The sequence below is a fragment of the Rhinolophus hipposideros genome, assembly GCF_964194185.1.
Source record: "Rhinolophus hipposideros genome assembly, chromosome: 12".
In the NCBI taxonomy this organism is placed as follows: Eukaryota; Metazoa; Chordata; class Mammalia; order Chiroptera; family Rhinolophidae; genus Rhinolophus; species Rhinolophus hipposideros.
In genome coordinates this window covers 1,160,349-1,172,661 of record NC_138058.1, presented here as the reverse complement: position 1 = coordinate 1,172,661, position 12,313 = coordinate 1,160,349, and the positions used below count along the sequence as shown (strand labels likewise).

The window sequence follows — 12,313 nt, the reverse complement described above, 5'->3', positions numbered from 1 at the left end:
TGGATTTGTGCCTAGACTCAAGTTCTTCATCTGTAATACGGAAATAATGACATCACCTCTTAGGCAAGAATGTTAGGTATGTTTACTTGTTTATTGCCTGTATTCTGCTCTAACTGCAAACTCCAGTAGGCAGGGACTTTGGCTTATTCACGCTATGTTGTCAAAACCTGGGGAACGAGCACCTGGCACATAATAGGTGCTCAATACTTGCGTCCTAACGGAAATGACATAAGCCCATGACAGACCCTGGCCCTTCGACCTGACCTGCGGGTACTTTCTATATCCTCAGTTTTCCCCAGACTGGCGCGTCAGGCAGTGGCTGGGGGAACCTCCTGCTGGCCTGGGGCAAGCTCAGCCAACCCCAGGAGTGCGGAGGCCACCACAGCAGCCAAGGGGCAGGCTGTAAAGCCATGCGGACCTGATGGCTTCTCTCTGGCTTCAGCCCTCAGGTTCCCTTTTTCTCTTTTTCTGCTAAAAAAGAAGCATTTTTCTGGCCAGAGCACAGCGTGGTGCTGCTTCTGAGGTCCCTGCAGAGAAGACCCCTGGCCCGAGCTGCAGATTTCTGGCGAAGACACAGGGTAGGCAGAGGGAGCGCGCGCCAGACCAGGCCACGGAGGAGGCCGCCCAGCGGGCCGGTCCCTCAGGAGCGGGGCGGGGCCCGCGGGACGCCGGGCCGGCGTAAGGGGGCGGGGCGGCGCCCGCGGGCGGTTCCCGCGCTCCCGCGCCGCTCCACCTTAAGCGCCCGGATCTCCTTAAGCGTGGGCGCTGGAGCCGCGAGCCTGGGGCGGGGCCTCCCATGCAAATGAGGGGCGTGGGCCGGCGGGCGGGGCGGGGCGGGCGGGGCGCTGACTTGACGTCAGGCCCGCGGCCCGGGCAGTTGGCTCGGCGGCGGCGGAGCGGCAGGAGCGGCGGCGCGAGCGGGCCGCGCGGCAGGGCGCGGGAGCGGCGGCGGCCGAGCGGGAGCAACATGGCGCCGGCGGGCGGGGGTGGGCGCCCGGGCGGCGGGCCGGCCCGAGGGCGCCTCCTCCTGGCGGCGCTGGTGCTGCCGGTGCTGCTGTGGACGCGGGGGGCCCGGGGCCAGGGCGACCCTCAGCGGGGTGCGATCTTGGGCATGCGGCTGGCGAGCTGCAACAAACCGTGTGGCATGAACCCGGATGGCATCATCTTCGTGTCCGAGGGCAGCACGGTGAACCTGAGGCTGTACGGCCAGCGGCTGGGCTCCATCTCCAGCAACCTGATCTCCTTCACCGAGGTGGACAACTCCGAGGCCCTTCACAACTCCACCCACTGCCCTGAGTTGACCAAGGACCTGGTCGTCCAGCAGCTGGTCAACGTGAGCCGCGGGAACACGTCCGGGATGCTGGTGGTGCTGACCAAGTTCCTCCGGAGGAGCGAGAACATGAAGCTGTACGCGCTGTGCACCCGCGCGGGCGTGGATGGGCCCTGGCAGAGGTGGACGGACAAGGACTCGCTGCTCGTCATGGTGGAGGAGGAGGGGCGCTTCCTGCCCCTCTGGCTGCACATCCTTCTCATTTTGGTGCTGCTAGCGCTGTCGGGCATCTTCTCGGGCCTCAACCTGGGGCTGATGGCCCTGGACCCCATGGAGCTGCGCATCGTGCAGAACTGTGGCACCGAGAAGGAGCGGCGCTATGCCCGCAAGATCGAGCCCATCCGGCGCAAGGGCAACTACCTGCTTTGCTCGCTACTCCTGGGAAACGTGCTGGTCAACACCTCCCTCACCATCCTGCTGGACAACCTCATCGGGTCCGGGCTCATGGCGGTGGCCTCCTCCACTATTGGCATTGTCATCTTTGGGGAGATCGTCCCTCAGGCCCTGTGCTCCAGACACGGGCTGGCTGTGGGTGCCAACACGATCGTTCTCACCAAATTCTTTATGCTGCTCACCTTCCCTCTCAGCTACCCCATCAGCAGGCTCTTGGACTTTGTTCTGGGCCAGGAGATTCGCACCGTTTACAATCGGGAGAAGCTGATGGAGATGTTGAAGGTGACAGAGCCCTATAATGACCTTGTGAAAGAGGAGCTAAATATGATCCAGGGAGCCCTGGAACTACGGACCAAAACCGTGGAGGACATCATGACCCAGCTCCACGACTGCTTCATGATCCGCAGTGATGCCGTCCTAGACTTCAATACCATGTCCGAGATCATGGAGAGCGGCTATACACGCATCCCTGTGTTTGAAGACGAGCAGTCCAATATTGTAGACATTCTCTATGTCAAAGACTTGGCCTTTGTGGACCCCGATGACAGCACCCCCCTCAAGACCATCACCCGCTTCTACAACCACCCGGTGCACTTTGTCTTCCACGACACCAAGCTGGATGCCATGCTGGAGGAGTTCAAGAAGGGTAAGGCCTGAGCCACTGTCCGGCTCGTGTGCTCACGCCTCTTTGGCCGGCTTAGTGTCTGCTGACCCTAATGTTCCTTCCCTGGGACTCTGTCCATTTGCCCATCACTTCTAGGCCTCTGAGGTGAACGGTATTTGGGGCAGCCTCTGCTGTCGGCAAGGTCCTGTGCTTTGCTTCAGGTGAATCAGCTGAGCAAGGCCTCGGGAGCTGTCGATACCGGACAGATGGAGGCAGATGTCTTACGAAGGCCATCACTGGGGCACCAAAATTAGATCACAAGTCCTGTTGGGGTGTGGTGAGGAAGTGGGGGACCTGAGAAAACCTTCATCTGGGCCGGAGTGCTGAGGAGAGCATTAAAAAGTGGGGAGACTTGAAACCTGAGGTAGAGGGAACCCCAGGAGAAGAGAACCTGAGTGAGGGGGAAAGGGTGTGCTTGTGGCCCAGCAGGAGTGATAGGCTGTGCAGATCAGTGGTCAGTGGGGGAGAGGCTGAGTCATTTGGGGCCTAGTGAAGAGCCTGAAGGTCAGGAGGGTAAGTGTGCTAGGAGCTGGGAGCTATGGAAGGCTTGTGAGCAGGGGAGTGACGTCATGAGCTCCTAGCCCACAGAAGCTGATTGGGAGCTCTCCGGGCTGTGCCAAGTACTGCTTTTGACTCTTCAGCAGAAGCAAGCAGATCAAGTTTTGGTTATTATTCTGCCTTTCCCAGGCACCAAACATAAGCTTCCCTCCTGTGGTCTGCTGGCATCTTCAGCTGGCCTTGCATCCCCCGTGGTTTTCTCTCGCATGGCTTCTTGGCCTGTTCTCAGGTCCTCAGGACTTGGACAGTTTACTCACCAGCCTCAGCGCTCAGGGCACACACCCCTTTTCTTTTTCCAACAAACTTTCCTCCCACCTCTGCCACTCCAAGCCCTCAGAGTGGCAGTAAACAAGCCAATTATGGAGTAAAACCCTCCTAGGCCATAGGCAGTGAGTGAGGAGGCAGAAATGCAGGCGCTTTGTGAGGAATAGGGGAGGGGAAGAGCTCATCCTAAACCTGGGACTTTGCTTGTTTCCCATAGGTAGGGCTTCTGCTGGCTAAGGCCTCCAAGGCCACCTAGGGCCAGGAGCAGCTTTTGAGCCCTGGCTGGGAGCGAGCCCAGGCCCTTGTCAGTCGCTTCTGGAACACAGAGTACAGGGGAGCCTGGAACTGGCTGGGGCAGTGGCATAGGGAGGAGCTGGCCTGGCCAGGTTTGGTCTGAAAAGATGCTCAGGTCAGGCTGGGGTGGGGGTTGGTACCTGTCTTTTCCAGTTTGACAGACTGCATCTTAGCACCGGATTTTGAGGAGGACTTCAGTGACGTAAGCCCCGTGGAGACTGGAGGAGGGGTGGAGGAGCTGCTAGTAACGGCACCACCTCCGGGGGGGTTGGGGTGTGGACCTCGGAACTGTTTCTCCCAGGTTCCCTGAGCCTGCGACAGAAGAGCAGGGAGGCTCTGTGCCCCCCACCCCCTCCTGCCCCCCTTGGGCCGTGAGGACTCCTCCTCTGTCCTTGATCAGGAACCTGGTTAAAACTCACCAGGGCTGCTTCTTCCTGCCCAGCCCTGTGGTCTTCGGGACTGCTGCTGGTGATCCACCATTCAGCCTGGCTCTGGAGCCCGCCAGAATGGATGGGTTTGGCCGGGCTTCCGGGGTCCTGATCAGCAGGGCCGAATCCTCACAGGGTGGGAGCTTCCTGGACTTGCTTGGCGGGGCCATCGTTGGACTCTTGTAAAAAAAAAATGTCCCTCATGAAGCTGGGGAAACAGAGCTAGCATGTCTCAGGCCAGGTTTCTACTGAGCAGAACTCTCCAGATGTTTGCTCTCCTCAACAGAGCTGTGGAGGGGGTGCTCCATGGAAACGCAGGCACGGTCTGCCCAGTGTAACACGAAGACGTGAGTGTGACAGGATGGCTACCCCTAATGAATACACCCTGGGCTTCACGCCTGGTCACCTCGGGGCCTCCAGTCTTCATTCAGTCACCGCCGCCATGCTGCCCGCCCCCACCCCCCAGTATGGCCTCTCCCAGATTTTCCCATCTGTCATCTACCTTTTTAGTCTGAGGCCATCTAGGACGTGGCAGATACTTAGTGTATACTGCAACTTAAGAGGTTTTCTTTACAAATCTAGTGTTTGCAAGGCTTCTTTTTAGCTAAGAAAAACAAGTGAGCATGGTTAATGCAGCCGGCATTGTCAGCACCCTCGGAATCAGCTGGGGTGCCTTCAGTGGACCCTCCAGCACCTCTAAGTTGGGTGAGGCCCTGAGCTCTGCCAGAGCCTTGTAAGGTCGCTTTGTCTCCTCCCAGCTCCCCAGGATTGTAAGGTTCTTGAGGGTAGAGTGCTCAGTGCCTGGCAAGGAGAGGAACAGGAGGTGCTGACACACAGTGAGTCAAAGAACGGATGGATGGATAAAGGAATAGCGAATGGACAGTGATGGTCGGGCAAGCCTTACTGGTGTTCTTGCTGTTCCTTAAATGCACCTTGGCACTCCTATCCTGGGGCCTTTGCCCTGTTCTTCCCTTGGCCTGGAATCTCCTCCCCAGGTGCCTCACTCCCTCATGTCTGCTGCACCCTCACGAGAAGGTGAGGCCTTCCTGTCACTGTTCAAACGGTACCCCCATACCACCCTGACATTCCCGATCGGTCTCCGTTGCCCCACACTGGGTTTTCTTTTTCTCTTAGCATGTCTCCCTTTCTAACTGCCTCACTTTCTAACTGCCGTGTAATTAATGTTTACTATGTTGTTTATTGTTGTCTCCTCCCATTGTGATACAAGTTCCAAAGGGCAGGTCCTCCGGTTTGCTCGCTGATGTGTCCCTAGCCCCTGGAATGGTTCTTGGCACAGAGAAGATCTCAATAAAAAGTGACTGAATGGGTGAATGACCTGTGAGGTTTGAGAAAGAAAGTTATGTCCATTTCAGTAGTGTTAGGATTTTGAGGGGCTGATAAGGGATGAAGAAAAGTAGGTTCTTGACTTTTGCAGCTGCGCCAAGAAAGAGGAGGAGCGCCTGCAATGACACGTGTATTAATGGTTCAGGTCAGGGTCTGAGAAGCAGTTTGGGGTCTTGAGTGTGACGCATAGTTCTCCTTCCCCGTGCCTCAGTTTCTCTGTAAGCAGTCTGTGACCATCAGGAATCAGTGGGAGTCACGAGTATGTTCCTGCACACTTACAGATGGGCGTCCTCCCCTCAACTGAGGCAGGGGCTGCCAGCTTCCGGCTGCTTCTGCCTCCCAACTCAAGCCAGTTCCCATTTTGTCTTTACTGAGCCCCATACTGTGCCCAGACGCAGCGTCAGCTGCTGCAGGACCTCCGGGAGAGAGCCTCCATGTGGTGAGAGCTGTAAGGGCGCTGAGAGAGGCCCCTGCCTTGTGAACTTTGGTCCTTCCACTTAAACCTCGCCTCGAACTGTTTGCTGTGCGGGTGTTGTGCTTGACTTGGTCGTTAGCTGGAAATCTTAGAACTAAAGCTCTCTGGGCTGTTCCTGGCCCAGCTGCATTCTTCTTGCCCCCCAGATTCTCTCCCAGGCCCTGGGTGCCAAGTGTGAATGAGCTCTGCAGGAGGGAGTTGGGTCCCGCTTTCCAGCTTTCCTCGCGCCCTCCTTCCTCCTGTGCCCTTCCCGCCCTTCCTGGGTACTTAGCTTCTCTTTAGTTGTCCTAGCTATCCCCACCCACTTTATAACCTTCTAGCCCCCTGTAAAGAGCTGGGTCCAAACTTTACCCCGCTCGGTCACTGACCTATAGGTAACCTGGGACCTATTACTGCTCATAGAAAGTTTGTGGGTTTTATATTGGAGGAAGAAAAAGCTAGAAATATTTTCATTATAAACTCCCATGTTTCCGTCTATGCCACATTACATTTCCCCACCTACTTACTTTTATTCCTGAAGAAACTTTGGAAAGTCAACAAAAAAACAGTGCATAATTTTGCATTCACTTTTGGCTCCCACCATCTGTCTGCCACACTCAGTATCTTATTTCCCCCATTTGCTTTTTCCTCCGTTCGTTCAACAAGCATCTTATCTTGAAGCCAGTGTGTCAGACCCTGTGCTCGCTGAGGGTGCAGAGAGGACTGACAGCCCTGTTCCCAGAACTCCCAGGAGACAGCCGTGTAAACAGCGCAGCTGTGCCCAGCTCAGGTCGGTGCCGCGGGGCCAGGCCTGCGAGGACTGGTCCTCACGGAGATGGCAGGGCCAGCAAGCCGTTGTGAATGGCTGAGGTTCCTGGTTGGGGTACAGGTTGAGGATGTTGTCATGTAGCGTAAGTGGGGAGAGGAGGGAGCAGAGCCAGTTTGGTGGTGCTGGGGTGAATAACTGGCTGGACCCTCCGTGCCCAGCCTTGTGCCCACCTAAGCTTCTCACACCTGACTATGGGCACAGACTGCCCGGGCGTTTTGTTAACATACAGGTTTGTAGTCAGTGGGCTTGGGTGTGGCCTGTGAGGCTGCGTGTCTGACAATCTCAGATGCTGCCCACGCTGCCGGCCTTGGGCCCACAGAGCAGCATAGAACAAGGGTGAGCTTATCCGGCGGGTGCGCAGATGAGGTGCCGTGTGGGGCCGGGCCCAGGCCGAGGCCCAGGTCCAGACCCAGAGTCTGGGATCAGCCGAGAGCAGCAGAAGCTTGGTCGAAGTGGCTTCTCGGGGGGATGAGAAAGAGCCATGTGCGCACGGTTTGGGTGAGGCGTCCCACAGAGGTCAGGAAGGGCCAGGGCCAAGCACAGACCATGCTGACGATGGAATCTCAGGTGCTGGGAGAGGACAGGCCATCTCCAGTGGGGGCGAAGGCTGCTGTGCGCCTGGTCTCAGACAGCTCCTGGGGGCGACTATCTGAGAGTGACAGGAGCTGCCTGCTGGGGCAGAGGTGCCAGCAGGGCAGCTGACAACAGCTGGCCAGGCTCCTCCTCACCTCCTCAGTAGTGCAGTGCTTGTGGGCATGGAGCTTGGCACCTCTTGCCCTCGCCGGCATCGTGCAGCCTGTGGGAGCTTCCGCCCAGGAGCCAGTGTCCTGTTTACAGTTCTGTCCTAACGCTGTCATTTGTGTCCCAGAGGTGCTGCCTCGTGTCTAGGGCCTAAGAAGAGTAGACCACCCCAACAGCATCCTGGTGTTTACCTTTCAAATCTTCTATTATTCATTAGAAAGCCCAGCTCCAGGGTTTTCCTGGACACCTCTGGTCAGGATGGGAGCTATTGAACAGATGTTTAACCTTGAAAATAGATGGGTGCGCAGCAACACAAAGCCACCCAGGTGTCCTGTGGGGGAAATGAATAAGGGGCTTGTCTTGCCAGCAGTCTGGGAAGACACTCCAGAGGAGGGGACATTGCAGCTGGATCTTCAAGGGTGAACATACACGGCCTTTCCTACTTCTGTGCCTCTCGTTCTGGGAGAACTTGGACTAGACCACAGGATGAGACGTGAGCTTATCAGGCCTTGGCACCAACTTAGGGTTAGGCTGCTTCTGCCTGTTGTCACTGCTTCTCAGCCCTTTCTAGAGGGGCTTCGAGGTCAGGCCACCGCATGCCTTCTTTCTCAACCCTTTCCCCCATGCTGGTACTGTCACATAGATGAGCCGGGGACTGGAGCAGTAAGGACACCTTGAGGGAAGGGCATCGGTCTCAGTCTCCTGGAGGGCAGGGGCAGTGAGGCTTTTATCAGACTCTCCTTAGGCTGCACAGCCAGGGGAGTGTACATAGAAGGGGAGGATGGGCCAGGCCCCTCTGTCACTGTCGCAGTGACTGGTTTTTAGCAGAGCCCCCTGTTTCCTTCAGCTTGTCTTGGCTGGCTCTGCCTCGAGGCCTCCCTTTCCTCTCAGGGGTTTTTGAACTTCTCAGCAGAACTTGCCAGGAGGGTGTGAGGGTGATGGAATTTCTGTGAGGTGCCCAAGATGGCCCCAGCTATGGGGATGGGGAGCAGCTTTCTGGCGCTGTTGCCATTTGATGCAGCCCCAGGCCTCTCCTGTGAGCCACTCCACCTGCAGTGGGGCACAGCTGTCCTGGGACAGGTTACTCGTCTTGTCACACCTGTGTGTGCTGAGACATCCGCTGTCAAAGGCTTTGCGGCCAAGGAAGGGACTCCTGGCTCATTTCATAGACAGGAGTCTGGACTTTTTAGGCTGTTGTTGATCCATTTATCGTGTGATTTTTCTTTCGACTAGTGGTTATAATAAGAGAGATACAGCGCATGGTCAGAACTTGAGAAAACACAAAAAATCTACAAAACAATACACGAGCCTGTGACCCAGAAAGAACTACTTTTAATATTTTGATTATTGTAATAACTTAGAAATTTAAGTTTTTGTTTTTTTAGTTTAAAAAATCTTGTAAGGAACAGCAAGATCAAAACTGTTTTCATTTTCACAGCCATGCTCTCCCATTAGCTGCCCATATATGTTTTCACACTGAAATCACAATCTCCCAGTAATTTTGTGCCCTGCTTTTTTGGAACAGTTTAGATTGGATCTTCAGGTTTCTCCTCTGATAAGCAGTGAAATCCTTTCTTTTCTCTGGGATCGTGGGAAGGATCATCTGGGGTGACAGGTGAGCCCAGAGGGCTGGAGCGTGCAACCGCAGGCAGCCTGTTTTGTGGGGGTTAAACCTGGTGTTGTTGGACCATTTGCCCCAGGGTATAGCCGGAGCCTCTTCCACGCTGCAAGGCCCTCTTACCAGCCCTGGGCAGGGACTGGGCAGGGCTCTCGATAGACTGGTTTCCCGGCTCTCTGGAATGCTTGGTTTCCGGCCAGCAGAAGCCAGGAGCCTGGGATGGCAGGGGATTCTCCCCCCCACACCCCAGGCAGGCTCACTCCCACACACTCACTGTGTGCACACACACTCACTGACACAGACAGGCTCATGCCTTCACACTCCCCGCATGCACACAGGCTTACTCCCACACACTCGCTGCGTGTACACACTACTGACACACACAGACAGGGTCACTCCTACACATTCACTGCATTTACGAGGTCTGACAATTAGGTTCATGAACTCATATAAGAGAAAGTGGTCCATACCTCATACCTCATTGCTCCATACCAATCACCGTCGAAGTCCTCCCCTTGGGAAGCTGTGCACCAACGCCAGTGCCTAGTCCACCCTTCAAAGCAATTGTGGAACTCCTTTTCTGGAATGGCCATCAGAGCTGTTGTAGCATTACCCTTGATGTCCTGAATGTCATCAAAATGTCTTCCTTTCAGTATTTCCTTTATTTCTGGGTAAAGAAAGAAGTCACTGGGGGCCAGATCAGGTGAGTAGGGAGGGAGTTCCAATACAGTTATTTGTTTACTGGCTAAAACCTCCCTCACAGACAGTGCCGTGTGAGCTGGTGCATTGTCGTGAGGCAAGAGCCATGAATTGTTGGTGAAAAGGTCAGGTCATCTAACTTTTCCACTCAGTCTTTTAAGCACTTCCGAATAGTAAACCTGGTTAACTGTTTGTCCAATTGGTACAAATTCATAATGAATAATCCCTCTGATATTAAAAAAGTTTAGCAACATCATTGCAACAAGTTTGCGAACTTAATTGGCAGACCTCGTAGTACTCTCCCCACACACAGACAGGCTTACTGCCATCTACTCACCCCCACACCCACACAGACAGGCTCACACATGCACTCTCCTCATCCATACACATACACTCACCCACAGACACAGGCAGGCTCCCACACACACATACACACACTCTCCCACAAACTCATATTCACCACCCACACACACACCGAGACAGGCTCACGCTCGTACGTACACCCCCGCACACAGAGATAGGCTTACACACATATACACCCCACACACCCCCAGTCACACACACACACACTCACTCCCCCACACAGACTGGCACCCCCCACACACACACTCACCACCCCCAAATACAGACTCACACACGTACCCCCTCCTGCCCTCTTGCCCCCACACATACATGCTCAGTCACCTGGCGTCCTGCTTCAGACTTATGTTCATCTCATCAAACTTCCCTAAGAGTAGGTTAAAAAGTGAGCAAATGCTTATGTTGTGGAGTTTATTTCACGAAAGCCTCAAAATAGTGAGTGACTCCTGGTCTGAGAAGAGTTTCTCTGGTTGCTGGGGGTGTGCTCATCCCTGTGACTGGGGGGTGGTGAGGGCTGGATGGGGCAGCCCTGAAGGGAGGGCGCAGCTCAGTGCCTGGAGCCATGTCCTCATGCAGTCATTGTTCGCCCATTTAAGAATCGCTGTTACTACTGTCCGAAAAGTGCCCCAGTTGGCACTGGCACCAACTTGGGCCACGGTGGTTCTCACACTGTCTCAGGTGGCAGACTGCCCCACTGTCTGGGCGTGGTGCCTTTCTTGGAATTACGAATACACTGAGGTCAAAAGAGCCCACTCCACTCCGGTGTATAATTACCTGCTAATTCAGATGCCATCTTATCCGGACCCTCGTGTGTATATTAAGGGTAACAGAAGTCGGAGCTTAAGGAAAAACCATATGGAAGAGAAACTTACAGCGGAGGCACTTCATTTCCTTACTTACTTGTGTTCTGCAGATTGGAAAACGTTAGGCCTGCCGTTTGCCAGCACGCCCATGTTCTGAGGGCAGGAGCATACGCTCAGGAGGGCCGTTCAGGAGGCAGGCAGGGCAGGGCCTGACCACACTGACCTGTGGACCTCTGCCTGGGTCGGGCTCACCAGGCGCGGCTCCTCCCTGGTGTCCCAGTGAGGGAAGGAAGAGGCTGTGGTAGAAAAGCAGGGGGAACCAAGGGAACAGAGACTCCCCAGGAAGCCCATTGTCCCTGGAAGTGCCCCAGCCTCAGAGCTCTGGGACATGGGAGAGCTGAGAGCGTGAGTGGGATGAAGTGTCTGTCCTCCTTCATGGTTAACCGCCACTGGATACTTAACTAGTCCTCCAGTTGCTGGGATGGGGAAATTGAGGCTCAGAGAGACTGAGAGTCTGCCCCAGTCACATGACAGCTAAGTGGCAACCCCAGATGGCTCCCCTGGACTCCCCCTCCAGAGGCCAAGCTCGTGACCACTGTTCTGCGTCACTTCCCAATGAGGTCGTGATGTCGTAGATGTTAAGAAAGACACCAGAAGACTGGGATTCTCCAGTAACTTCAGGTTGGAAAATTTACTGTCCTCGATTTTTAAAAATTGAGATGTGATTGACATATATGACATATTACTTTCAGGTACACAATGTAATGATTCCAAATTTGTATCTATTGCGAAATGGTCATCACGATGAGTATAGTTACCATCCATCACCACACATAGTTACACCTTTCTTTTTCTTGTAATGAGAACTTTTAAGATCTGCTCTCTTAGCAACTTTCAATTGTGCAGCACAGTATTATTAACTAGTCATCACACTGTGTGTCCAATCCCCAGTACTTACCTGTCTTATAACTGGGGTTTTGTACCTTTGACCCGCTTCACCCATTTCATTCCCCACCCCCGCCTCTGGCAGCCACACCTAGATTTGCTTTAAAGTGAACTTTTCTTCGGGCTGTGGTGGCTCAGGCGGTTGGAGCTCGGTGCTCCTCACTCCGAAGGCTGCTTGTTCGATTCCCCCATGGGCCAGTGGGCTCTCAACCACAAGGTTGCTGGTTCGACTCCCACAAGGGATGGTGGGCTGTGCCCCCTGCAACTAGGCAACTGGAGCTGAGCTGCTCCCTTCACAACTAAGACTGAAAGGACAACAACTTGACTTGGAAAAAAGTCCTGTCCTGTTCCCCTTCCCCAATAAAATCTTAAAAACAAAACAACAAAAAAAACACCCATCAGGTTTTTAAAAAAATAAATAAATAAAGTGAACTTTTCGTAGAAGCAAAGTACATAAATCTCAAGTATACAGCTTGATCCTTTTTCACAAAGGAATGCCCTTGAACTGACCACTGAGTTCAGGGAACAGACCGTTCCCAGCAGCCTAGAGGTTCACCCACGTCCCCTCCCAGTCACTGCCCCCGTTCAT

At 54.6% G+C, this 12,313-nt stretch overlaps 1 protein-coding gene across 3 annotated transcripts in view; it reads left to right on the top strand.

Moving 5' to 3' along the window:
- The first annotated feature begins 908 nt into the window (after nt 1-908).
- The window catches only part of CNNM4 (cyclin and CBS domain divalent metal cation transport mediator 4), a 33,986-nt gene continuing 22,581 nt past the window's right edge, over nt 909-12,313 (top strand). For all 3 annotated transcript variants that reach the window (XR_013994582.1, XM_081068021.1, XM_081068022.1), the window contains exon 1: nt 909-2,369. Coding sequence is in view for 2 of the 3 variants with exons in the window: in XM_081068021.1 (XP_080924147.1) it covers nt 968-2,369 (1,402 nt within the window). In the remaining variant the exon portion in view is untranslated. The remainder of the gene's footprint in view (nt 2,370-12,313) is intronic.